At 39.8% G+C, this 27,175-nt stretch overlaps 1 protein-coding gene across 3 annotated transcripts in view; it reads right to left on the bottom strand.

The window, feature by feature from the left end:
* Positions 1-27,175, bottom strand: part of INTS7 (integrator complex subunit 7) — an 88,961-nt gene that overhangs the window by 27,272 nt on the left and 34,514 nt on the right. For all 3 annotated transcript variants that reach the window (XR_002336047.1, XM_021063859.1, XM_021063860.1), the window contains exons 8-16: positions 20,751-20,868; positions 14,248-14,382; positions 11,425-11,522; positions 8,477-8,716; positions 6,758-6,895; positions 5,529-5,735; positions 1,975-2,169; positions 1,319-1,422; positions 236-304 (exon numbers count right to left, since the gene is read on the bottom strand). Coding sequence is in view for 2 of the 3 variants with exons in the window: in XM_021063859.1 (XP_020919518.1) it covers positions 236-304; positions 1,319-1,422; positions 1,975-2,169; positions 5,529-5,735; positions 6,758-6,895; positions 8,477-8,716; positions 11,425-11,522; positions 14,248-14,382; positions 20,751-20,868 (1,304 nt within the window). In the remaining variant the exon portion in view is untranslated. The remainder of the gene's footprint in view (positions 1-235; positions 305-1,318; positions 1,423-1,974; positions 2,170-5,528; positions 5,736-6,757; positions 6,896-8,476; positions 8,717-11,424; positions 11,523-14,247; positions 14,383-20,750; positions 20,869-27,175) is intronic.

Below are 27,175 nucleotides of genomic sequence, written 5' to 3'. Positions count from 1 at the left end.
TGTTCACGTTCAAAGAATTTCTTCTTAGTTATTCTGAAAAGGGGAGGCAGGAGGCAATCAAATGATGGGGACAGAAAATCTAGGTTTTGTCATGAGCTGTGTGACCTTCAGCAAATGCTGGAAAAGTTCTTCCTGTTTGTTTCTTCTTCTATAATACATTTTCCAAAACAATGTTGTGATAATTACATAAGATAATGTATTTGAAAGTGTTCTGAAATATGAACTATTGAAATACCTTGCTGATTCTGGGTCCAAAATCAGGGCTTCTATAGCGTGAGAAATCAGTAAACAGCTCTGCTGCTGCCTGGATTATGTTAAGGTTAAATATTATACAAGATGACAGAGAACTGCCCTAGATACGTTACATTACCTGAATATTTAATAAATAAGGCAAGATGAGAACTGTATGCTTAGTGAAGGTAACCATACATTACTCACTCAAACAGTCTGTGGCTCTGTTTTTCTCCTTTGAAGGGATGTATGTTGTTTATAGCAGTGATTCTCAAATTTTGTTCCATGAAGGGTAATTCAGAGAACAAAATCTGGGAAAGAGGAACCAAGCAACAGGTCCTGAGATTTAATCGCAGAAGCTTTTCATCCATCTTAGAGACACCAGTTTCGCTGTTAAAAATAACAACCCCAATGACGGTCTGTAGCGTGGTTACCCTGGAGGTTCCTAGGCTGGCGCTTGAGGGATCGGTGACCCCTCCTGAAACTACATGCAAATTTTGCATTTTTTAGGGTGTGCGCATATACACATGAAACCACAGCATTCATTAGGCTTTTGATCAGTAAACCAAAATGCCCCAAACTACTGACTGCGAAGTCCTGCAACTTAAAGGCAATGGTCTCTTCCCTCCTTTCAAAAACGATCTGAGGCAGCAATAAGAAAATACCGAGAGCGATGGCTGAAAACAAGCGACGAGATCACTGATAAAAGTGACGGGAACTGGGGTGGTTAGCTCTGAAGAAAAGAAAAGGTGCGGCAAAACAAAATGGTTCTCTGGCGGAAAACTGTTTTGCGTTGTCCACTGTGGCTCAGGTGAGCACCGAGTACTCCGCACTGGGTGGACCTGAGTTTGGGATGTTCTTCCCAGAGGTGGGAAAAGACCACAACTGAGTCAGCACTTTTTGGAAAGTCTGCCTGAAGTAAAAGAAGTTATACGGCTCATACTAGATTTTACGAGACATTACTATTTATATAGTAAATGTGTAGCTTATCTCATATATGTATATTTTAGTTAAGCATATCTGAAGTATTTACATTTAAAAGAGCACTTCCAAAGAACCAGAAATAATCAGGGCAAGCTTAGGATACAGTTCGACATTCCTCAAAGTTGCCGAGTCAGCATCAAAAGATGCCTGATACAGATCCCCATATCGGGAAGCAAGGCTTCGGAATTCTTCCATGGACAATTTCATCTACAAAGGAGGAAAAATATCAATTATGATAAGCGAACATGCTATCATTACTGTATAAAACCCACACAACCCAAAACATAAGAAAAAAAGCCTCAAACAATAAAAATACAAAAAATATTTCGGCTCTTTCCCATTTTCAATTCATTCATGTTTAGAACCCTGGTTAAAGAAAATTAACGAAGACAGCAAATGAAACTACAATGTGCACAAGTTTATAATAATTTACTTACGGTGTACAGAAACAAAAAGCCTTGCATACTTAGCTTCAAATTTCCACTAAAACAACACAGTTATAATTATTATAATAAATAAGAGTTTACTTGAAATGTCTGTTCCTTTTCTATATAAATATGTAACATCCAGCCAGACATCACCAATCACTTTGTCGTTCTAATAAGACATCAGCCTATTTTTGGCAAGACAGATGAGTTTACAAGCATTTGATGCTGTCTCTGAGTCAAACCACTGACTTTTAAATTTCATCTCACAACTAACCTCAAAAACCTCTGCAGTGTAAATAAAAACTGCACTGAAAATAAAGTTAAGACATGCCTGATTGGAGATTCGACCACACCGCTGAAGGTCATTCCCTAAGGTCATGGCAATTGTTGTGGCAATTGCAGGTGGAGGGCTTGTCTTGAGGCTATTACAAGTACAGATAAGTTGAGAGAAGGCTTGCAGAAGGTCAATCCTGAGCTTTATAAATTCACACTGAAAACTTAAAGGATTCAGGGGTGTACTGGCAGCCTGGGGAACAAAAAAAAGATATATTTAAGACAAAGTAAGCATAATATGAACGCCTGTGCGTATGACTGTGGATCTATTACTTAATTTCTCTAAGGCTTAAAGTTCTTATCTGTAGAAAGGTAATAAGGTGAATGTGAAGATTAAACATGATAAGGAATGTAATATAACCTAGCACATTCCTGGCACATGTCCTATCAATAATAATTGTACATTTAATAGATTTTTTTTTTTTTTTTTTTTTTTTTGGGCTGCACCTGCGGCATATGGAGGGTCTCAGGCTAGGGGTCGAATCAGAGCTACAGCTGCCAGTCAGTATATGCCACAGCTACAGCAATGCCAGATCCAAGCCACATCTGTGACCTACGCCGCACCTTAAGACTATGCCGGATCTAGGAGTTCCCGTCGTGGCGCAGTGGTTAACGAATCCAACTAGGAACCATGAGGTTGCGGGTTCGGTCCCTGCCCTTGCTCAGTGGGTTAAGGGTCCAGCGTTGCCGTGAGCTGTGGTGTAGGTTGCAGACGCGGCTCGGATCCCGCGTTGCTGTGGCTCTGGCGTAGGCCGGTGGCTGCAGCTCCGATTGGACCCTTAGCCTGGGAACCTCCATATGAAGTGGGGGCGGCCCAAGAAATAGCAACAACAACAACAACAACAACAAAAGACAAAAAAAATTAAAAAAAAAAAGACTATGCCAGATCCTTTAACCCACTAAGTGAGGCCAGGGATTGGTTCATGAGTGAACCCGAATCCTCACGGATACTAGTCAGGCTTTTAACCCACTGAGCCACAATGGAAACTCCAAAGGCAATCTATTTTTGAGAAGCTAATTTAGGTCCCTAACGAGCTGACTTTATACTAATCAAAAAGGAGATTATTCTGGGTAGATCTCGCTTCATCAGTTGAGTTCTTTAAAAGAGGGCCTTGAAGGTAAGAGATTCCCCTGCTGGCCTTAAAGTTTCCTCAGGTCTTACAGCTGTGAGGAACTGAATCCTGCCAACAACTGCATGAGTTCAAAAGAGGACTCTTGAGTCCAGGCTTCACACAAAACTGGCTCTGAACAACACCTTGACAGTAACTTCGTGACAACATGAGCAGAGGCCCCAGCGAAGTCACACCTGGGCCCTTGGAAACCGTAAAATAGTAAATGGGTGTTGTTTTAAGCCACTAAATTTATAGTAATTTTTTACATAGCCCAGAAAGCTAATATGAACGCTTTTTATAATTTATATTCCTAAGAAGCAAGATAACACCAGCATTAATCACTGTATGGGGAAATTCAGACACCCAACACTGCTATAGAGTCCCTCTAAGCATGGAATCTTTAACTTCTGTTTGGCTTGGCTGAAGTAGGTAAAAATACAGTCCTCACAGCTGAGTCTCGGGTCAGCTCATTCAGGTGTCAAGGAGTGAGAGGGTGAGTCATGCTCACACCATCTCGATTAAAAAGGGGAAAGTCACCATCAGGTCCTCACTTGTCAGAGAGATTTTTTAAAAATCTTGCGGAAATCCCGAGAGTGCGGTATACTCAGAACTGAGAGAGGTTCCAAACAACAGTAAGGATCAGACTGCCTCCCCCCCCGGATTCTTCTCAAGCACATCGTCATCTCTGGACCTCTTTTTTGACTCCTCAAAGCAGGGTTTGGCACATAGCCAGTGCTCACAGTCTGCTGAATAAAGCAACTCCGTTTTAAGAGGTGATCTGAGGCCCAAGAACCTGCCTTAGGTCACATGGCGCGAACGGCTGAACGGAGACGGACACAAGGGCCTTCTGACAGCCCACTGCGGTCCTCCTACATCAGAATCCAGCCCTTACCTACTGCCAAGCCTCCTTAAATACTGAGAGCACACAAACCATTAAATGACCATTAAATGTGCAATGGAGTTTTTCTTAATATTAATTGCATCTGCCTCACTGTTCTGTGAATCTCTCTCTCAGTTCTTACCACTTACTGCACCACTTACTGTTAAACCATTAACAATTTTTTGTTCCACATAAATTAGAAAATAGAATAATTCTACTGATTGGCGCCAACAACTATTCTTTGACTTTCTGAGCTATTTATTAGCTTGAAATAGGCAACAACAAACTCTTACGAGTTTTGATAATCATGACGAGAGAATCATGTAGTTAAAGTTACCCCTTAAAACGGTGAGGAGCCATTCCTACATTCCTGTTTTTTGTTTTGTCTTTTTCCTTTTTAGGGCTGCACCTATGGCACATGGAGGTTCCCAATTCCCAGGCCAGGGGTCGAATCGGAGCTCCAGCTGCTGGTCTACGGCACAGCCACAGCAACTCGGGATCTGAGCTGCATCTGTGACCTACACCACAGCGCATGGCAACACCGGATCCTTAACCCACTGAGCAAGGCCAGGGATCAAACCTGCGTCCGGATGGATACTAGTCGGGTTTGTAACCCACTGAGCCACACTGGGAATGCCCTATATTTCTGTTCCAAAACAGCCATCAATCAATCCCAGCTCCCTCCAAAATCATTCTTCAAAAGATGTGTATCCACAGCCATCTGAACAGTCTGTCTCTTCGGTGACGTCTGTTTATTCTCTGTTCTACTCTGAAGCGTTTCTTTCTGGATACATTACATTTATCTAATGTAAAAAGACAGTTTACATTATGTGATAAGTGAAAAAGGTAGATACACAGGTACCCAAAGTTTTACGGCCCTATCTAAATATATACAATTTTTAAGGTTGTGTGACAATGCTTTAAACGTGTTCAATGGTGATTAAACTCTTTACTCTTAAGGGGAAAAAGTCCTCACATTAACAGAGAAAAGGCTCATTTTAGGGAACAGGCTCTTATTTAGGATTATAACTAGTTTCAAGAAAATGTTAAGGATCTGATCTCTTTTTCTTGGTAGAAAAAAATGGAAAATACAGCTGGTTGTTCATTTGGAGTAGAGGGTATCACCAAGGGGTAAAAAGTGATCACTTGCTTTTTATTTACAAAGCAAGAAGCTCTAGTTTCTTAGTGAGTAGCCGCCAGTGATGGGAAGGGCTGGGTCTGGCGGCAGCAGCGACCCAGGCTGCGGTCTTCCCAACAGCAGTCTGGAAAGGGAGCATCCTACCTCCGCTAATTCTTTCTGCCTGGACTGTGCAATTCCCCTCCACGTGTCTATCGGACACTTGATAAAAAACCAAATGATAAATGTGCATCAACCCATGAACGTTAAAAAGTCGGGCAGGGGTTCATGACCTACCGTCACGTCCTACGTCTTATTTTAATACTTCCAAATACATACATATTAGCAGGGTTTTCAAGGTGAAAACGGGACAGCCCCCGGAAGCAAAGGGACACCATCCTCACACAAGCCATCACCGCCCAAGGAAAATGAGGAAGACTCACTGTTAAGGAAGCAATCCCTTTGTGGTAGAATTTCAGGGACTCAGCAATGCAAGAAAGTGCTGAACTAGCGTCGTCCTCCTGCAGGCCGGTGAGGCACTGCTCCGCGTGTGAGAACTCCTTCAGACTGTTGAGCCAGAAGTGGAGATGCTCCGAGGCGACCTGCGTCAGCAGGCTCTGGTACAGCTCTCCGGCCATGTCGTGACTACCCTGAAAGAAAGCCGGGAGGGCCCAGGATGAGGGTCTTACCCTTGAACCAGCTGCGGCAGCACCTCCAACAGAAGCCCAAACCTTGGATACGTTTTAGCGATCGTGCCTCCCGCTCTGTAACTCCGAGGGACTCGGTCTCCTATTTCTCCCGAGAAACCATGCCGAGCTGCTTTGCTGTAACACACGCCTGAAGTTCTTTAGCCACACAACAGCTCCGGAGAGAAGATAAACGCAATGAGCTACAACCCGAGGCGAGCCATGTAGTTCCAAACAGGCCCTTCCGCACGAGCTGTTCAGTGGTGTGGGGAGAACCCCAGCCACTTTTCCTCCAGTGGTGACCGGGGGAGGCGAGGGAGGGGGCTGAGTGCCCTGTGAGGCCGGGGCGATGGATGCCCAGGGTCCTGCTGCAGCTGGAGGCGTGGCACAGCTGAGGATGCGGGCGCAGCGGCGGCCTGTCAACAGTGCTGCTTCTCCCACTCCAGAGACTGGGAAACGGGAACCCGCGCTTCAACCACCCAGGGCAGCGCTTCTCAAACTGTTCTCTGGACTCATCCCCAAATATTTCCTATACTATCTAAGCTCCGTATTTCCTCTTCAACAAAACTAATAAAAAATTGTTAGGCTTTCCACATGGTTGAGAAGGAAACAGCACACTAAAATGTTCCCGTTTCCTCGTAGGAAGGATAAGGTTGGTGAGAGAAAGGGAAGAAAGATGGGGGGACAGAAATGGAGGGAGTCCCTCTGAGCGCAGCGGGCAGAGTGACAGCGGTGCTAACAAGCGACAGTCAGGAAGAGCGTGTGTGCCGGGGATTCCCGAGGAACTTGCCGGTGACAACACAGACGCCGTGCTTATGTGTCTACGTTAAAAACGAGGTCCTTTCAAAGCCCATCATCTTTCAATCCTATGACTAAAAGCACTTCCATCTCTATCTTGAGCTTTGACCAGGGGCGACGCGCACACGGCCTAAGGTTTTAACCCGGCATCTTCAGCAGCCCAGTTCACATGGAAGGAGGACACATACCATCCGGGAGGCCTGTCTGGCAATCCGGTATACAGTCCATCCGTTGGAGACACTTTCGAGCTGCTGCTTAATCACTGCCTTTACTTCAGCAGAGAGTGCTTTCTGACTGGCTACAAAAATCACTGTGGCCAAGCTCACCTGACGTTGAGCAAAAAAGAAGAAAGTCAAGAACCATCATGTCACTCTATCCAATGTCATAGATGACGTTACCCAAAAGGGTGAACAATGAATTATAGCCCATCCCAAAAGAACAACATTGGTCTCCCTTTGACATTTATCACACTTCCACTTTTAAGTCATTAAGCAACTTATCCCACTGCTCAGAGCACTGTGTATAATAGCAAATAATTAGAAACAATGCCCATAAATGTGGATAAACTATGATGTAATCACAAAGGATATATTATAGAGCAGTGAAATGGATAAACGAGAAATACACTTATCAATATAGATGATCAACACAAAACAGGCAAAAATAGGCAAAATGCAGACAACATGTAGTATGATAACAGAGAAAGTTAAAACTATGCAAAAAATATTGCATATCACTTAGGAGATATACTAAGGTAGGATGTACAACAATATGTATGGGAATGATAAATACCAAATCTGGGATCATACTTATCTATCCAGATGGGAAGGAAGAAGATACACAAGGGGGTAAAATTCAACTGTCTTGGTAACATTTTTTTCTTAAACTAGGTGATGGATATGAGTTTTCATCATATTATTCCTTATGTTTTTCTGAATATTACATTCATAATTTAAAGTTGCTTTAAAGTAGTACTGACAGAAAAGGGATAGAGACCATTAAGTGAAAATTCTGCTGCAATAAAAAGTAAGCTTGGCTCACAGCTTCTCAGTATTCCAAAGCCGATACATACAAAGATCCATACCTACTGTGATAACTGCATGATCCCACGACCACTGCCACTTAGTCATCAGGGTAACCTTTCCTGATAGCAAAGGATGAGATGGGGGCGATCTTTTACACAACGCCCCCTGTAGGATTAAACATAAAACGGGCTTGAGTAAGTGACTTCATTACGCTTTCTCCCAAGCCATAAAGTCAGAGGACCACTGAGAGGGAGTGGCCAATTTAAAGCTTACATCTCTCTAATTAATGCCTATTGAGAAGGTACTCTATTACATAAGAACTTCCAAACAAACATTACGTGGCTTCCATGCTTTCTGGTTTTTTCCTGCGCATGTACCTTTCCCAACCCCAGGACTGTCCTGTAACCTATACCGGATCCTAGACAGCTAAAGAAGTCCTGGATTGGCAAAGAGAAGGTGAGTTAATCTACAGTCACCGTTATCACTAGGTCTTTAACTTGTATTTTTGGAAGTACAAAATAAGGTTTGGTTCACTATTTATGTGCTTTGTATAAAAAAGAGGAAAACTTCATTTTCATTTTGTCCTTTGTAATAGAACAAAAACAGATTGAAGGCTTCAGCTACACCACGCTGATCTGGCAGAGCTTAGGAAGAAAGCAGCCTGCTTCGGAACCACATAGGGCTTTCTAAACCGAAAGTGGAAATAAGAAGTTCATGGTTCCAACCCTATTTTGACTTCGGTATGCTCTTGCTCGTAGCTACTTGCTTTAACCTGTTGCTTACGCTGCTGTTTAAGTCAAACGGAATGCGACTTGTTAAATGTACTCCCCACTAGACGAGATCCCATCCACCCACCGCCAAGTTCAAAAAGTGGATCTTTACCAGAAGCTCTTGTTGCTTGTCTGTGGCTGACCGTCCGATCACCTTGTAGAGCTCCACGAGGTCCCCGAGCATCCCATCGCCCAGCACAGGCAGCTGCATGGCAATGGCGGCCAGGCAGTGGCACATCAGAATCCGGGCAGTGTCCTGCGCGCTCTGCAGCTGAATCAGCAAGGTCTCCACCACTGACTGGCTGAGGTGGGGCCTGCCTTTGGCCAACTTCACCATACAGTTGAGAGCAATCTGCATATTGAATACAAAATGGGTCAGTTACATCTCGAAGGTATGAAGTGAAGCTTTACAGAAAATAACTCTCTACAAGTTACTAGGAAAAATCAAGGAAAAGGGTTTTCGGAGACATAACATTTTTATAACATTTTTCTTCATAAACACATGACAAACTGAATCCCGTATTAAGATCTGCAAAGTGTGCCATGTTTAAAGCTAAAACAAGACAGGACTGTACATCAACCGCTCATTTTAATCTAAGACTATTCAATCTAAGACTTGAGATGAAAATCATAAGAAATAATGCTGAAAGGGTCAAATTATGCCAAACTGAATGTTATCATGACTGCATTTTCATTACTTTTCCAAAACTGCTTCTAAAGTGTGCTTTGTAAATTTAACCTATGCCAGCATCTCCCAGGATGCTAAGAGAAATAAAAGATTCCTGAGCCCTACCCATCCCAAACTTAGTGTATTGCCTTTTTTTTTCGTTTTGGTTACTGAGTTAGCAGTTTAACAAAGGTGCTCTAAGTGACCTTTAGGCACACTAAAGTGGGGAGGAGGGGTCTCGTTTCTCTCTTATGTCTCAATAGAAACCTAAAAGCCAATCTGCTTAGAGCTTCTGGTCAGGCCAGTAAATGGCAACACCAAACCCCAGCCACCCAGACTGGAAACCCAGACGTCCTCTCGCTAACACGGCCAGCGGATTCCTAAATCCAGTCATTTCCACTTTTGTCAAATCTCTAACATCCACCTCGTCAGCTCCTCTCCATTCTCTCTGCCACAACACAAATGTCTCCCTAGTTCCAATCTCTTGAAAAGATGGGCCCATTAACCCGTCCTTCACGCTACGACCATGTAGCTTTCCATGTGTTTACAAGGAACAATCTGACAGACCCAGAGTTTAAGAGCACCTTACACCCTCTACTGGCTAGGGATCTGTGAACACATTATTTGTTCTCTCTGAGACTTAATTTCCTCATAAATAAGAGGAATAACTACACAACTACAAATTCCGCTAGTCAGAGTTGTCATAAAGACTGAAAGAAATGTACAGACATGCCTTCAACAAAGTTTGGTACATAACAGGCATAAAGAACAACAAAATCTACAACAGAAGTTAGAGCATGGCCACTACTTTAAAGACCTCGCTACCTATGGAATTTAGCCAAAGTCCCTTAGCAGGACATTTGATATCCTCACGATCAAGCTGCAAACTACTCTTCTAATCTCACATTCCATCATCCAGCCACAGGGGGCTACTTCTTTCAATATACAATGTCTGTTTCTGCTTTCCTGTCTTTTGTAACAGTGGTCCCTCAAGTGCAAATGATCCTCCCTCAGGGAGCTAAGGATTTGGCCTTGTCTCTGTGGTGGCTGGGTCGCTGCTGAGGTGCGGGTTTGAGCCCTGGCCCGGGGTGGTGGGTTAAGGATCTAGTGTTGCCACTGCCATGATACAGGTTGCAGCTACAGCTCACATTCCATTGCTGGCCTGGGAATGTGCATATACCACAGGTGCAGCCAAAAAAAAAAAAAAAAAAAAAAGATCCTTCCTCAATACTGAAATCCTACCCCATCTTTCAAGATTCAACTCATATGACATCTCCTTGTCAAGTCTTCTCCAATACCTTAGTTGAAATTAACTACTCCCCATCCATCCTCTCATTAGAATTGCACTTTTGTTCACACTACCAGAGAACTGGCTACATTCTCCTTGGTATTATCATCCCTTTTATAAATATCCATATCGTCTAGATGGAGAGCTCCTCAAATGAAGGGACTTTTCTTGACCATCTGTTCTGTCCCGTGTTTTACTGAGACCTACAATTGGTGAGGAAAGGTTTTGGCTTGCTTTCCTTTACAACTACATGATACCTTAAGCTGCTAAAATAAGTCATGACTTCCCTGGAACCGTATCTTAGACAAGGTATAGTTCTTACATTTATCAATGTCTATCGAACAGCCTTTTACTTCCATTAATCCTACTTTCTTAATTATTTTGTACCACCAAAAATTATATCTTAAGTTTCACCCCAATAATAGTCTCATCTCACATTTAAAAATCTTAAATATCTCTAAGATGACTCTATAAATAAGTAAAATTGAAAATTTTATAATTTTTCCCTTGGCTTAAAAACTAGGGCTTCTATAGTCTAGAAATTAATATACACTTACACATTTAGGAGTTCGGCTGGAGCAATTTCATCAGTTCTTTGTAATCTTATAGATATTACCTCAGATTATAAACTTGCAAAAGTGCAGGAGCTTTGTCTGTTTAACTTTGCCTTATATCACCTAGGACTATCATATATAACTATTATAACTTCATAAATACCTTCAACCAATAGCAAGATAGGCCAAAGCTCAAATTTTTACTTTGTCTATCTTTTGGAATAATAGGAGTCAAAATGCTAGTTTTGAAAGTAAAGATCAAAGGCAAATATTTAAGCGGAAGTTGACAAACTCTTGCACTTGGGCCAAATCCTGCCTGTTTCTACAAATGAAGTTTTCTTGGAACAAAGCCATACCGTCACCTTCCTTTTTTTTTTTGGTTTAAACATACAGTCCATGGCTACAATGGTAGAACTGAGTAGCTGTGACAAGGAGCACACCATCTGCAAAACTTAAAAATATTTACTATCTGACCCTTTGTAGAGAGTTTGCCAATCCTTAACTTCAGGCAATGAAAACAGGCATTGTATTAAAATAACTGATGTTTTCACCTTTAAAGTGGCTTGAGCACCTGGGCTATCATCTTGACTACAAAGTACCAGAAGGGATTCCAGGCCAAAGACAGCATCTTGTTCCAGTGCCAAAAGGTCTAAAGGAAAAACACTAAGTTTTTTAGTGGTCAAGTAGAAAAGAGTAAATGTACACAAACACACACTTGAAAGAAAAAAAAAGTAGGGAGTCTAAAACATAGGAAACATTTCAATGCATCAAGTGTCTTACCTTCCTGAAAAACCACATGTGGCATTACTCCTGAAATGCAAAGGCTATCTTCAGACTTCTATATTTCCACTACTTTATTTAAGATTATAAATATATATATATATATATATAAAACATCAAACTTAAAAGCTTCTGCACAGCAAAGAAAACCATCAACAGCGAAAAGCAACCTACTGAGTGGGAGAAAAATCTTTGCAAATCATACATCTGATGAGGGGTTAATACGTTAAATACAGAAAGAACACGTACAACTCAATAGCAAAAAAACCCACAATCTGATTAAAAAAAAAAAATAGGCAGAGAATCTAAAAGACATCCTTCCAAGACATCCTTATATGTCCACGATGACACATACAGATGGGCAATGGATACATGGAAAGATGCTCAACATCACTCATTTTTAGGGAAAAGAAAATCAAAATCACCTCACATCTGTTAGAATGGCTTCTAAAAAAAGACAGTTAAAAACAAGTGTTGACAAGGATGCAGAAAAAAGGAAACCCTTGTGCACTGCTGGTGGGAATGTTAGTTGGTACAGCCACTATGGAAAAGAGTATGAAGGTTTGTCCAAAAATTAAAAAGTGAACTACCACATGCCACTTCTGGGTATCTATCTGAAGAAAACAAAAACACTACCTTAAAAAAAAAATAAATGTATTCTTATATTCACTGCAGCATTATTTACAACAGCCAAGGTATAAACAAATTAACTGTCCACTGACGGATGAATAAAGAAAACATGGTGTGTGTATATATATATCATAGAGCCACACACACACACACACACACACACACACACACACACACACACACAGGAATTATTTATTCAGCCATATTTTATAAAAAAAGGAAATCCTGCCATTTGTGACAAGGGATGGACTTTGGGTGACACTATGCTAAGTGAGATAAGTCAGACAGAGAAAAATAAATACTGTATGATCTCATTTATATGTGGAATCTAGAACAAACAAACACACACCAAGCTAAAAAGATACAGATAGGTGTTTGTCAGAGGTGCGGGGTGGGAAGCCAGGGGTGGGCAAAATGGTCGAAGGGGGTTGAAAGGTCCAAATTTCTACTTATAAAATGAGTAAGTAATGTAAAGCATGGTGACTACGGTTATAATACCGTCTGCATATACAGAAGTTGTCAGGAGAGTAAAGCTTGAACGTTCTCATCACTAGAAAAATAATTTGACAACTATATAGGGTGATGAATGCTAACTAGACTTACTATGCTAATCATTTCATAATATATGCAAGTAACAGATCATGATGTTGTATATCTGAAACTAACATTTTTTAAAAAACATACAGGTACACTGAACCAAGATCTAAAGCTACAAATGTATAAATAAAGCCTAACTGAAACAGTGTCACCAACTTAGCTAAGGAAAATCCTAGAACACCAAACCAAGTAGTATGAGTCAATCTTCCAAACTAGACGTAAATTATGCAGGTCCATTTTCACCTAGGATGCAACTTTCACATGAAAGGGGAACCGCTTTTAGGAAATAATCAAGACACCACTTAATCTTATTAATGTCTTAAGTCCGATCATAAAGAATGAACCCCTTAGGTATCTTATGTAATAGCAGTACTACACCATTTTTTCACTACCTTTAGGCTAAAATTCCTCTAAAGGCTCTAGAAAGTTCTGAATATATTCTTTAGCCATATTCAGGTTAAATATATGTCAGCTTTGAGAACATACAGCAATTTTCTGTGCTACATGGTAGAAAATACTTATCACTATCTCCAAAATGAAACAATTTATTCAAATCATAATCAACATACAACTTCAAGAATGTCTCCTGAGTTAGCACAGGGGCTTGGCAAACAATATCTAGTGAAGAACAGGTGCTAGGGATAAAGAGGAACTCATAGCAAGCAGTGCTCAGGCCCAGCGGAGATAAAGAGAGACTTCAGATCTCACGATCCTTAACAAAGACCAAAATAAGTACTGAAACAGATGAAACATCCAAAATCCATGTCCTGTTTTTGAACACCTGCAAGAACTTCTTTACGTATTAAGGTCAAAAGATGTTAGGAATACAAAAAAACCTATTTTCAATGCACATACTTTTTAATTACGCAAATCATTTAACACTACAGATACCTAGAGACAAAGTCTATGAAAATTTAATTCACATCGCTCTCTTAATTCACTTGTCCCTAGGTAAAAAACTGTTATTTAAGCCCCTCAATAACTTCAATTTTTTTCCCCTAAACGTTCTAGTTTTTTTTTTTTTTTCTTTTTTGAAAAAACAGGAACAAACTGATACTGCTGGCTAGTCATAAACAATCCCCACCCATAGTACCATCCATGCGAAGGCAAGCAACGGGAGGAAATGGACAATACTCCATAAAACCTTTCAATTCCTCGATCCCAACTCCAAGGGCCTCATTTTCTCCCCCCAAACAATGAAGCAGTCTTGAGAAAATCTGCCCAAAGGACATTCAGGACAAGGCAACCAAGAGACAAAAGCACACGGGCTAAAAATAATAAGGGATTAAAAACCCAAACACACACAGGATTCTGGTCAAACTCCAACCTAAACGTTCATACATAATATCAGTCTTAACCAAACTTACCTTTTTCTTGACAAGAGACGGTTATATTAGTCAGGACTCTCACTCCGTGAGCTGCAATGCCCCTGTTATTATGGTAACAGCATTCTTGGGCTAATCTGACTAAATCAGAGGCTCTAGGGGAAGAACCCACATTTCCTAAACAAAAAGAGAAAAGCAGTACAGATTTTATTCATTTATATTAAAATGCAAATAAAATTCAAAAGCAGTTCAGCTTATAGGTTCATTTTTATCATTTTCAAGAGAAAATCTCTAGCAATAAACCTCAACAAAATTTTCTACCTCTACCCCATCAACATACATCACCATTTGTCCCCTGTCAAGGTATCTGGAATCAAGTATATGTTAATAGTTTTATAATGATTAAGATCTAAAATTAATACAGAACTTTCTCACAAAAATATTCATAAAAATTGACTGAGGAACACAGTAAAAGCCCAAACAACTACCGACTGTATCTAGTGATTTCAAATGGATTCTCATTAAAATGGAGTCATGACAGGCTTCTTGTCAGATAAAACCTTACCTTCAACAGAGGAAAGAAAAGAGAAACAAAAATTTTAAGTTTGCTATTCTCTCCTCAATTGCTGGCATATAGTTATCATGCAAAGGGTTTATAGAAGAATTTATGATTTTAAGACCTGGAAAGGATTTGGGGATCATCTGATTCAATACCCTATTTTTACAGAAGAAACTGAAGCCTAAATATTTTAAGCATCTTGCCATCAACGTCATAAAACTTGTTAGTTATGCACTAGCCTTGCGCGTTCTATGTTAAGTTCTACCCTATAGTTTGTAGTGACTTTTAAAATTCACACTTGAAATTCTGTAACATAAGATCGGCTGGGAATGTTTTTATTTAGTAGAGAAGCTCTCAGTTATAAGGGAGTGAGCTTCAAGAATAATCCCAAGATTAAAGCTTATTCAACTTCTCAGCAGGGTCTCTCATTCCTGTCTTCCTTTCTCCTGCTTATTTTTCCATGATTCCTATCAACTTCAACCTTGTCTTTCACACCAAAGGTGATCATATTTTTTGATGCTTGAAGGGGACACCTATTACTAATAAGAACAGGCATAAACCAGGACTATCCCAGGCCGTGTAGGACATATTTCCAGTTTAACATAAAAGTAGTAGCTTAGGTAAAGCCTCCGTGCTTTGTAAATTGGCAAAACATGTGAGAGATGAAACTCTGAGTTCATATTTAAAAAAGTATGGAAAATGTAATTTCCTCCATTCTTTTTCTTGTCCATATGATGGGGACAATGTAGACTCATCTGCAAACTTACAAACACGTTTTGCAACTTGGTTTTCTTTTTTTTTTCTTCCTCTCATCAAGATTTCAGAAAAAAGTTGGAAAACAAGACAAAACAGAAGAACCCCAAGCAAAAACCAGAAATCCTCCCCAAACTCATAAATCAGCCTAACATTATTACTAATTTGTCAGGAATACTGTGAAAAATCTTTTTCCCTGAGGCACACCAATATAATTAAAAAATCCATACATAATCAGGGTAAGTACATACTGCCAATATTCTGCCTTTAAAATATAATTTCTGTGAGGATCTTTCCATGTTAACTGTTTAGGGATATATTACCATCTTTAATTTAACTTTTTATTATCTGTTATCTGCTTCCTGGGTATCATCCCAGAGAGTTTACAAACATGCAAGCAAGCTCCTTTCTTTTCTTTCTTTCTTTATCAAATGGCTGCACTCAAGGCTTATGGACATTCCCAGGCCATGGACTGAATCCAAACTGCAGGTACAACCTACTCCACACCTGTGGCCAACATCAGATCCTTTAATCCACTGTGCTGGGCTGGGGATAAAACCCACACCTCCACAGCAACCCAAGCCACTGCAGTCAGATTCTCTCTTTTTTTTTTTTTTTAATTTTCCCACTGTACAGCAAGGGGATCAAGTTATCCTTACATGTATACATTACATTTACATTTTTCCCCCACCCTTTGTTCTGTTCCAACATGAGTATCTAGACATAGTTCTCAACGCTACTCAGCAGGATCTCCTTGTAAATCTTTCTAAGTTGTGTCTGATAAGCCCAAGCTCCCGATCCCTCCCACTCCCTCCCCTCCCATCAGGCAGCCACAAGTCTTTTCTCCAAGTCCATGATTTTCTTTTCTGAGGAGATGTTCATTTGTGCTGGATATTAGATTCCAGTTATAAGTGATATCATAGGGTATTTGTCTTTGTCTTTCTGGCTCATTTCACTCAGGATGAGATTCTCTAGTTCCATCCATGTTGCTGCAAATGGCATTATGTCATCCTTTTTTATGGCTGAGTAGTATTCCATTGTGTATATATACCACATCTTCCGAATCCAATCCTCTGTCGATGGACATTTGGGTTGTTTCCGTGTCCTGGCTATGGTGAATAGTGCTGCAATGAACATGCGGGTGCATGTGTCTCTTTTAAGTAGAGTTTTGTCCGGATAGATGCCCAAGAGTGGGATTGCAGGGTCATATGGAAGTTCTATGTACAGATTTCTAAGATGTCTCCAAACTGTTCTCCATAGTGGCTGTACCAGTTTACATTCCCACCAGCAGTGCAGGAGGGTTCCCTTTTCTCCACAGCCCCTCCAGCACGTTATTTGTGGATTTATTAATGATGGCCATTCTGACTGGTGTGAGGTGGTATCTCATGGTAGTTTTGATTTGCATTTCTCTTATAATCAGCGATGTTGAGCATTTTTTCATGTGTTTGCTGGCCATCTGTATATCTTCCTTGGAGAAATGTCTATTCAGGTCTTTTGCCCATTTTTCCATTGATTGATTGGCTTTTTTGCTGCTGGGTTGTATAAGTTGCTTATATATTCTAGAGTTTAAGCCCTTGTCGGTTGCATCATTTGAAACTATTTTCTCCCATTCTGAAAGTTGTCTTTTTGTTTTCTTTTTGGTTTCCTTTGCTGTGCAAAAGCTTTTCAGTTTGATTAGGTCCCATGGGTTTATTTTTGCTCTTATTTCTATTGCTTTGGGAGACTGCAGTCGGACTCTTAACCCACACACCACAGTAGGAACTCTGCAAACTCCTTTTTCTTCCCTTGCTGCACGTTGTTGTACAGCTTGTTTTATTTCCCTTTAAACATTATATTATGGAAATAATTCCATGCCCTATATTCTTTCTAGTAAATTGCACTGATTTCTATTGCAGTTATGTATCAAAATTTCTTTAAAGAGTTTCCGATTGATGATCTTCTTACGCTACTACATTCCCATTTGATGGATATTTTGCTGCTACATACAATGATGATGAATAACCTTGTACATGTGTCATTTCTCAACTATGTGAATAAATTGGGAGGATAAATTCCTAGAGGTGGAATTTCTGGGTCATTTGTAATTTTGATGAGTATTTCCAAATTACCTATGCTAACGTTTAATAATTTACATTCCCACAAGCAGTGAATGAGAGCAGCTGTCTGCCTTCGCCCTTGTTGTTGACACAGCGTGTTATCACACCTCTGAATCTTTGCCAATCTGATGGATTGGAAAAGTATTGCAGCGTTGTTTTAATTTGCAGTTCTCTTAGGTATATGTGATACTGAACATCTAATATGCTTAAGAGCCATTTGGTAAGGATAATTTAGACACACTGAATTTAAGTTTCTTTCACAGACTGTCCTGGTTATACTGAAAAATCTAGATCAATGAAAATAGACTTGAACATTACAATTATCTATGGAAATAATCTAACTTTGGAAAATCCCTGACTTTTATTTCCTGTGAACATTACCTAGTCTGGTTATTTATGCTTTTTGCTTAATTCCATATACAAACTGCAATTTAACATAGGTCAATATAAGGACAAATAAAATATCTAGCTTAAGAAGTACCTGAATTTTAAAACCCAACACAAGGCTTACAAAGGTCTTTGGAATTGAAAACTAAAGAAAAAGAAATTCATCTCGTATCTAGATCAGTTTAGTATAAAAAAGAATTCTGATCAGAACCTTTGGGCTCAGGTAGTTCTTAAGTATGTGACTTTGGACATGTCATGCAAGCTCTATGAGCCTCAGTTGTAATATTTATAACCCCCCTTGCATGGGTCTCATGTGAAAGGTACTTGTAGAGGAAAGCTCTTATGAATTATGGGATAAAATTAGTACTCTGCCTACTACTGCTCTTTCAAAGTGTGTGTCAGTCAAGGATAATAACTGCAAGCTAAGAAACTGAGACTGGCTGCTTTATGCAGAAAAAGAATTTATGGAAAGCGCAATGAGTACATTGGCGATTTTTTAAAAGGCCGTGAATCTCTCTCTCATCCCCTGTAGGCATGCCCCAGTGCAATATACTTTTCCAATTCCTTGCCTCAAGAGGTGTTTATTTCTCCACCTATCCAGGCTTGGCCACATGCCTTGCTTTGGCCAATGAGATATTAAAAATATGTGCAAGCAAAAGGCTATAAAGCACTTGTATGCTGGTGGCTCGCCTTCTTTTGGCTGCTGCTAGTAACCCTAAGAACATGATGTCAACAAGCCCAAGCTGGCCTGCTGAGAGTCACATGGAGGAAAACCAAGGTGCCTCAGCTGAAAGCCTTTCCAACCTCTAGCTGGTGAGTGAGGCTACCTTAGACCATCTGGTTTGGTCCAGGCCGCAGATGACTGCAGTCTTACAGGCGAGCCCAGGTGAGACCAGCGAAACTGCTCAGCTGAGGCCAGTCACAACTGCTGATAATCAGAGCAAATGAATGGTGGTTTTAAGCCACTAAGTTTTGAAGTGATTTATTATGTAGTAATAGATAACTAATACAGAGGTGCCTCAGAGAATTACTGGAAAGGCTAGACAAATCAGCTCAGAAGATGGACAGGAAGAAGTTAAGTCTAGAGCCCCACCAGGTTCACAGCCCCAATCACATATGAAGTAATCCAGTAAAGGCATTACCACCACTGTTATTGTTTCTTGACATCACAGCGTAAACTGCTGCCCAAGGTATCAAAGAGCCCACATGCCTGCTGCCATGTACCCTGGAAACTGGATGTTGCTGATCGTTGTTGCAGCACCAGAAAGGATTCTCCCACACCTACTTGTTACTGGCTCCCAATTTTTTTCTGGTGTATGAAAATGATTAGTTGAGTCCAGGGCACTGGTGTGCACCCTAGCTGGCCGGACGCTTGGGCCTAGCAATAGAGTATCAGGTCTTTTCAGCCTCCTACCAAGACTTAAATGGTGGGAAATTTCCTTTACCCAAAAAGTTTATATGCTGTGAAGCCATAAAAAAAAAGACAAATGCACAGTGTAGTCCTTAATTAATTCAATTCAAATTAACTGACTATCCAGACAAAACTCTACTTAAAAGAGACACATGCACCCGCATGTTCATTGAAGCACTATTCACCATAGCCAGGACACAGAAACAACCCAAATGTCCATCGACAGAGGATTGGATTCGGAAGATGTGGTATATATACACAATGGAATACTACTCAGCCATAAAAAGGAATGGCATAATGCCATTTGCAGCAACATGGATGGAACTAGAGAATCTCATCCTGAGTGAAATGAGCCAGAAAGACAAAGACAAATACCATATGATATCACTTATAACTGGAATCTAATATCCAGCACAAATGAACATCTCCTCAGAAAAGAAAATCATGGACTTGGAGAAAAGACTTGTGGCTGCCTGATGGGAAGGGGAGGGAGTGGGAGGGATCGGGAGCTTGGGCTTAACAGACACAACTTAGAACAGATTTACAAGGAGATCCTGCTGAGTAGCATTGAGAACTATGTCTAGATACTCATGTTGCAACAGAACAAAGGGAGGGGGAAAAATGTAAATGTAATGTATACATGTAAGGATAACTTGATCCCCTTGCTGTACAGTGGGAAAATAAAAAAAATAAATAAATAAATAAAATAAAACGCTCTTTAGCCAGAAAAAACAAACAAACAAACAAACAAAAAACAAATTAACTGACTAGAAAAGGAAGCAACAGAGATTTCCGCAAAACTTCATTAAAACAAAACAACAAAGCCTTAAATCTGTTATGTAAGCAAGTGCCTCACAGGGCATTAATAAAGGCATTCTGGAGTTAAATTATTTTGAAGAGGCAACTGGGAAAGTCTTATTGAACTGGGGTAAAGTTTCATTTTAATCATTTTCCAGAGAGATAACATGACATTTGCTTTTAAAATTCACCACCACTTGGCCTTTGAAATGTACTTAAATCCAAAGGGCAATTTATGTCAGAGACACACGAAAGCAAACCAGCTACTTTAAGCATCCTCAAAAATACTGTTTTATCTACACAATGCAGAAAAGGGCAAACTCGGAAAAACAATAGCCTTGAGTTAAGATTAAGGATGCGAGATTTTATTATCACAGGAATTAGTTAATAAATCATTTGCAAAGAAATTATTAACATATAACAGAGTATGAAATTGAAATCTTTCCTGATTCCAAAGCTTTATAGAGGAAACAACTTGAAATACCAACACAAATAAAGGATCGGCATGTTATCCATATATTATCTCCTTTCTTCTCTTTACCTGATGCTATGCTGAAGTAATGTTTGACAGCGATGGTCCCTGACAGCGTGGAAAGAACAGACAACATCCCAAGTTTCAAGCTGTCATAGGGAGTCTGGAGAGCACATTCACAGAGAGCCTGAAACGCGGAAAAGAAAGGAACACAGAAGGTAAAACATCAATATTGCTTAAAATTCTCTACCTATTTTAAATTTTACAGATTTTTCTTCTCTCTCTCTCTTTTTTTTTTTCCTTTTTAGGGCCGCACCTGCAGCATATGGAGGTTCCCAGGCCAGGGGTTGAATCAGAGCTGTAGCTTCTTGCCTATGCCACAGCCATAGCCACGTCAGATCCAAGCCTTGTCTGTGACCTACATCACAGCTCACGGCAACACCGGATCTTTAACCCACTGAGTGAGGTCAGGGATTGAACCTGCATCCATGTGGATACTAGGCAGATTCATTTCCGCTGAGCCACAACAGGAACTCCAAATTTTACAGCTTTTAAAAAAAATTGTGGGGAGTCTCTGTCGTGGCACAGCGACAACGAATCCGACTAGGAACTATGAGGTTACGGGTTCGATCCCTGGCCTTGCTCAATGGGTTGAGGCTGTGGAGTTGCCGTGAGCTGTGGTGTGGGTCACAGGCCCAGCTTAGATCCCACGTTGCTGTGGCTGTGGTAGCAGCTGTGGCTCAGATTTGATCCCTAGCCGGGGAACCTCCATATGCTGCAGGTGTGGCCCTCAAAAGACAAAATAAGGGAGTTCCCGTCGTGGCGCAGTGGTTAACGAATCCGACTAGGAACCATGAGGTTGCGGGTTCGGTCCCTGCCCTTGCTCAGTGGGTTAACGATCCGGCATTGCCATGAGCTGTGGTGTAGGTTGCAGACGCGGCTCGGATCCCGCGTTGCTGTGGCTCTGGTGTAGGCCGGTGGCTCCAGCTCCGATTCAACCCCTAGCCTGGGAACCTCCATATGCCGCGGAAGTGGCCCAAGAAATAGCAACAATAACAACAACAACAACAAGAAGACAAAAAGACAAAAAAAAAAAAAAAAAAAGACAAAAAAAGATCCCTGAATTGTTGTTTTCATATAAAACATCTCCAGAAAAGTGAAATTAGACAGCAGTTGCCACTGGGCAAAGGAGATGAGTGGATGGCAGACCAACAATTGGGAAATATTTGTATAGCCTTTTGTAGCATTTGAATTTTGAGACACGAATGTACCGGCATTAAAAGAAAGGAAGTAAAATTTAAAAGAAAATATTAGGGCGGCATCTATTGTCTATAAGATTAAATAGCAACTGAGCGCCAAAGCGTTTTGCAACCTCTGCAAACTACTGTGCTGGGCAGCAACTGAGCTCAGGTGAGAGAACACATGTACTGGTGTTCAGGGAAGCCCTGTGAGTGGCATTCAATGAGGAAGAAAGAATGGAGACTGGACTCAAAAATTACTTTGGAGGGAAGCGGGCAGAGAAGGGCACACAGAGGAGCAGGTTAGAGAGTGAGGACGGGCAAGGGCCAAAGACCAGGGGGAGGTGGACGGTGCCAAATGCATCAAGAGGAAAGACGCTAAAGGCCAAAAAAAGGCTCTGGATTTAGCGATGAGAAGAACACTGGTGACCTTTTAAATAACCAAGCAAAGGACCTCTGCAGGAACCCATCTAAATGTGGGTGTGTTAAAAAAGAAAGAGCAGAGAACGAAGAAATAAAAGCAGATACAGATGCTGTTTTTGAAGTTCAAAAGAAAGCTCTTTTTTTAAAAGTGATGGCTATTAGGTAATTTTATAGTTTTATTTATTCAAATACTTAGACCACTTCCGTTTATCGACTTTTTATTGCCTCATCTGTTCTGCCTTGGACTGTTCATTAGTTTGTACTGAGGAATAAAATTCTCCACCAAGTAGCCCCAGAGGTTATGTCTGCATCTACACATATTGGAAATCATGTCTTATAAAGGGCTCTATGTATAACAGACATTTAATCTTTTGGGAAATCAAGAAAGTGAGTGAGATATTTTACATAAGATGATAATGACGTTAGTAATTTTGAGGAAAAAATTTACCATTTGAAAACTGAACAAAATATTAGAAAACCTTATAAATTATTTACAATATTATCTTCTAATTTCTGTCATTTTGCACAGTCCTGGATACCTAAAATGTTCTCCATAAATAACAGTGGTTTAAAGGCCCATTAATTCAGTGGTAAGCTTAACAGAGCAGCACATCATAAAGCTCCCCAGAGACAGCATGTCAGTCATATTTCAATGATGAAATCTGTCTCAAGGTTCTACTTCAAGGATATTATCTATTACAAAACTGTTCTTACCAGGACGTTTCATAACAAAATGGAAAACTCTAACTCTTTCTAAGGAGTCCCCTTTCTCATACACAACCACTGTCATTGTCACTGATTATCTGGTCTGAATTTTTCTCTCCAGGCTGGTTTCACTCACTGCTCATTTGAGGTTCTGTCCTGAATTACTATTTTCTGGGTCAGCTCCTAAATGGGGGCTTCTCCTCAACTCTAGAATGGGACTGGTCACCAGGGATGTGTTCCAGAAAAGCATGGCAAAAAGTTTATAATCTTTAAAGAAAAATGTCATGTTAAAAGTACTCTGAGGGGCTCCCGCTGTGGCTCAGTGTGTTAAGAACCTGACACTGTCTCTGTGAGGATGCGGGTTCAATCCCTGGCCTCACTCAGTGGCGTAGGTGGGCAGCTGCTACTCCGATGTGACCCCTAGCCTGGGAACTTTAATACGCTGCAGGTGCAGCCGTTAAAAAAAAAGGTACTCTGCAAAAGTGACTCAAACTTCCAGTCTTCAAAGAAGTAAGTCATAGTATGTGACAGACAGCACAAGAAATACGGTCAATAACACTGCACTAACTCTGTATGAGGGCAGAGTTACTAGATTTACTGTGGTGATGTTTCATAATATATTTAAATGTTGACTCACTATGTTATGCACCTGAAACTAACATAATATTGTATGTCAACGATACTTCAATTAAAATAATAAAAGTACTCCGTCAGAGACCTAATACCTCTAAATTTTCTGTCTCCACTGTACTAACTACAAAGAAAAAAATTATTAGAAGAACTAATTCTCATGTTCAACTTGTCATTCTCCTTAGGATCAGGTAGGTAAGGTACAAATCAGAAATCTCAGGAGAGCTCAAGTAAAAATAAAATTACGTCTCTGAGAATATCCAGAACAAATCATCTCTTGCTGTGTAACAGATACGCTGCATAAATCAACCTCTTCAGATAAGACGATAACATCAGAAATAGCGTAAACTATTAATACTGAGTAACGCGAATGGATATCACAGCAAGATATATTTTAAAAATCCTGGGAAAAATATAAACATACGAAACACATTTGTTTCTATGAAATTATTTGTTTTTGACTATCTTAACTTGGACACACTATACCTGGGCCTTGATTTAGGCCCTTCCTTCCTAAAACATTCAGAATGACAGTATTTCCTTTAAACCTGGAGTATGTGGCTACAGGTAGAAATTAAAATACCTACCAACACACCAGTAAAAGCGACAACGAAATGGACACAATTTGCACTTGAAATACCAAGACTCAAAAATCAATCAGCAGTGAGAAGACTGGCAGGAAGAAAGGAACGGGAAGAAGGAAGGAAGGAAAGAGGGAAAGAGGAAGACCCAGAAGAAAAAGTATTACTCTTGGTGATTGAGAGTAAAATTCAAATTTGAAATCAACAAACCATTACCTTGTAAAGACTGAATCACTAGAACGGTTTCTCCTGCTCTATTTTAGTATTTTTGAAAATATACCTAGGCTTCCTACTGAATGAAGTCAGTTAGACAGAGAAAGAAAAATACCATATGATATTACTTATATGTGGAATCTCATTTTAAAAAATGATAAAAATGAACTTCGTAAAACAGAAGCAGCTCATAGATTTCGAAAACAAACTTATGGTGACCAAAGGGGAGAGGGGAGGGATAAATTAGGAGTTTGGGATAAACGTATACACACTTCTATATATAAGAAATATATAATCAACAAGGACCTATTGTGTAGCACAGGGAACTCTACTCAACGTTCTATAATAACCTACATGGGAAAAGATTCTGAAAAAGCATGGGCATGTGTATATGTATAACTGAAACACTTTTTGTACATCTGAAAATATAACACATTATAAAGCAACTATAGTCCAGTAAAATAAAGTAAAAGAAGTAGGGAAAAAAAAAAGAAAGAAAAAGAAAATATACCTAGGCTTTGAAAAAATGATTACTTTTAACCACATCCATTTAATTAAAATCAATATTATCAAGTTTCAGGCACAGTTGAAAAAAACTCTTTGTGGAAGAGACGAACATTAAAAAAATATATATTTTCAATTAAAAAGAGCTAAAGAAAAAAGTCACAAAAATGAGAAAAATAAATCAGAATAAAAAACTCCAAGGAAGATGTGGTATAATGAAGAAATACTAGTAAGCTGTGAAATCAAAAAAGCAGTTAACGTTTAAGTAACCATTAACGTGGCTGTGAAGTTCAATGAAAATATTACAAAAAAAAAATGTATTACAAAAAAGATACAGAGGGCTGACAGTATAACCAAAAACCATGAAACACTTAGAAATGACTATCTTACAGAATATGTGCAAAAGCTGTATGCTGAAAACTAAAAACTACTGATGAGAAATTGAGGAAGATCTAAAAAACTAGAAAGATATGTCATGTTCATGGATGAGAAAACTCAATACTATTAAGAAGCCAATTCTTTCCAAACTGATCTACAGACTCATATACTAATCAAAAGCCTAGGAGATGTTTTTTTATAGAAATTAACAAACGGATTCAAAATTCTATATGGAAAGGCAAAGGACCTATAACATCCAAAATAAAAAGAAACACAAAGGCAGAGGACTTAACCTGATTCCAAGACTTAGAGCTCCAAGCTACAGAAATCAAAATTGTGTGCTACTGACTTAAGAACAGATACACAGACCAAAGGAACAGAGAAAATACAGAAGTAGACCTACACAGATAAGGTCAACTGATTTTCAACAAAGACGCTAAGGCAATTTGTAAAGAGCAGTCTTTTTAACAAATGGTGGAACAACTGGCTGTCCAATCATACCTTCATCTCTACCCTGCACCACATACAACAGTCAACTCAAAAAACACAGAGCTAAACACAAAACCGAAAACTATAAAACCTCTAGACGAAAATACATGAGAACATCTTTGTGACTGTGGGTTGGGTAAAGATTTCCTAGAAAAAAACACAAAAATACAATACAAATAAGAAAAAAAAATGGATAAACTAGACCTCATGAAAACAAAAAACTTCTGTTCTTCAAAAGCTACTGTATTAAAGGCACATACTGGAAGAAAATATTTGTAAAATACATATCTGATAAAGAATCCTATCTAGAATACACAAAGAACTCAGTAACAATAAAACCTAAAAAAAAAAAAATGCATAAGAGATTACAAAAGGCACTTCATGAAAGAAGAGCTCTGAAAGACAAGTCGTGTTCAACATTAGTCATCAGGGAAATGCAAATTAAAACCACAATAAGAGGCAGAGCCTCCTTGCCTGCCTGCTTGCAATTCTCACAAACATCCAATCTTAATAAATCCATTTCTTGCCTATCAAAAAAAAAAAAAAACCACAATAAGATACCACTACACACCTATTCAAATGCTAAAATTACAAAACCACATGCTATAAAGTACTGACAAGGATACAACACTAAAACTCACACATTGCTGGTGAGTATGTAAAATGGTACAGCCATTATAGAAAATAGTTTGGCAGTTTCCTAACAAAGTTAAGCATACATTTACCACAGAAATGAGCAATTCTACTCCTAGGTACTTATTCAAAAAAATGTCCTACAAAGATCTGTACAATATGTTTATTTATAACAGCAAAAACAAAGCAAAACAAAAAACACCCACAAAACCTGGAAATAATCCAAATGTCCATCAAGTTGTGAAGAGATAAACACATTATGATCCATACATGGGAATATTTACTACTCAGCAGTAACAAGGAACAAACTACTGTTTCCTGTAACAATGTGGAAGCATTGTGCTAAGCAAAAGAAACCATACCCCAAAGGCTACACATTGCATGATTCCATTTATATTTTGGAAAGGCAAAATTGTAAGGCTAGGGAGTTCCCGTCGTGGCGCAGTGGTTAACGAATCCGACTAGGAACCATGAGGTTACGGGTTCGGTCCCTGCCCTTGCTCAGTGGGTTAAGGACCCGGCGTTGCCGTGAGCTGTGGTGTAGGTTGCAGACGTGGCTCGGATCCCGCGTTGCTGTGGCTCTGGCGTAGGCCGGTGGCTACAGCTCCGATTCAACCCCTAGCCTGGGAACCTCCATGTGCCGCGGGAGCAGCCCAAGAAATAGCAACAACAACAACAACAACAACAAAAGACAAAAAAA

Source organism: Sus scrofa, chromosome 9, assembly GCF_000003025.6.
Source record: "Sus scrofa isolate TJ Tabasco breed Duroc chromosome 9, Sscrofa11.1, whole genome shotgun sequence".
Lineage (NCBI taxonomy): Eukaryota > Metazoa > Chordata > Mammalia > Artiodactyla > Suidae > Sus > Sus scrofa.
This window is presented reverse-complemented; position numbering and strand designations above follow the sequence as displayed.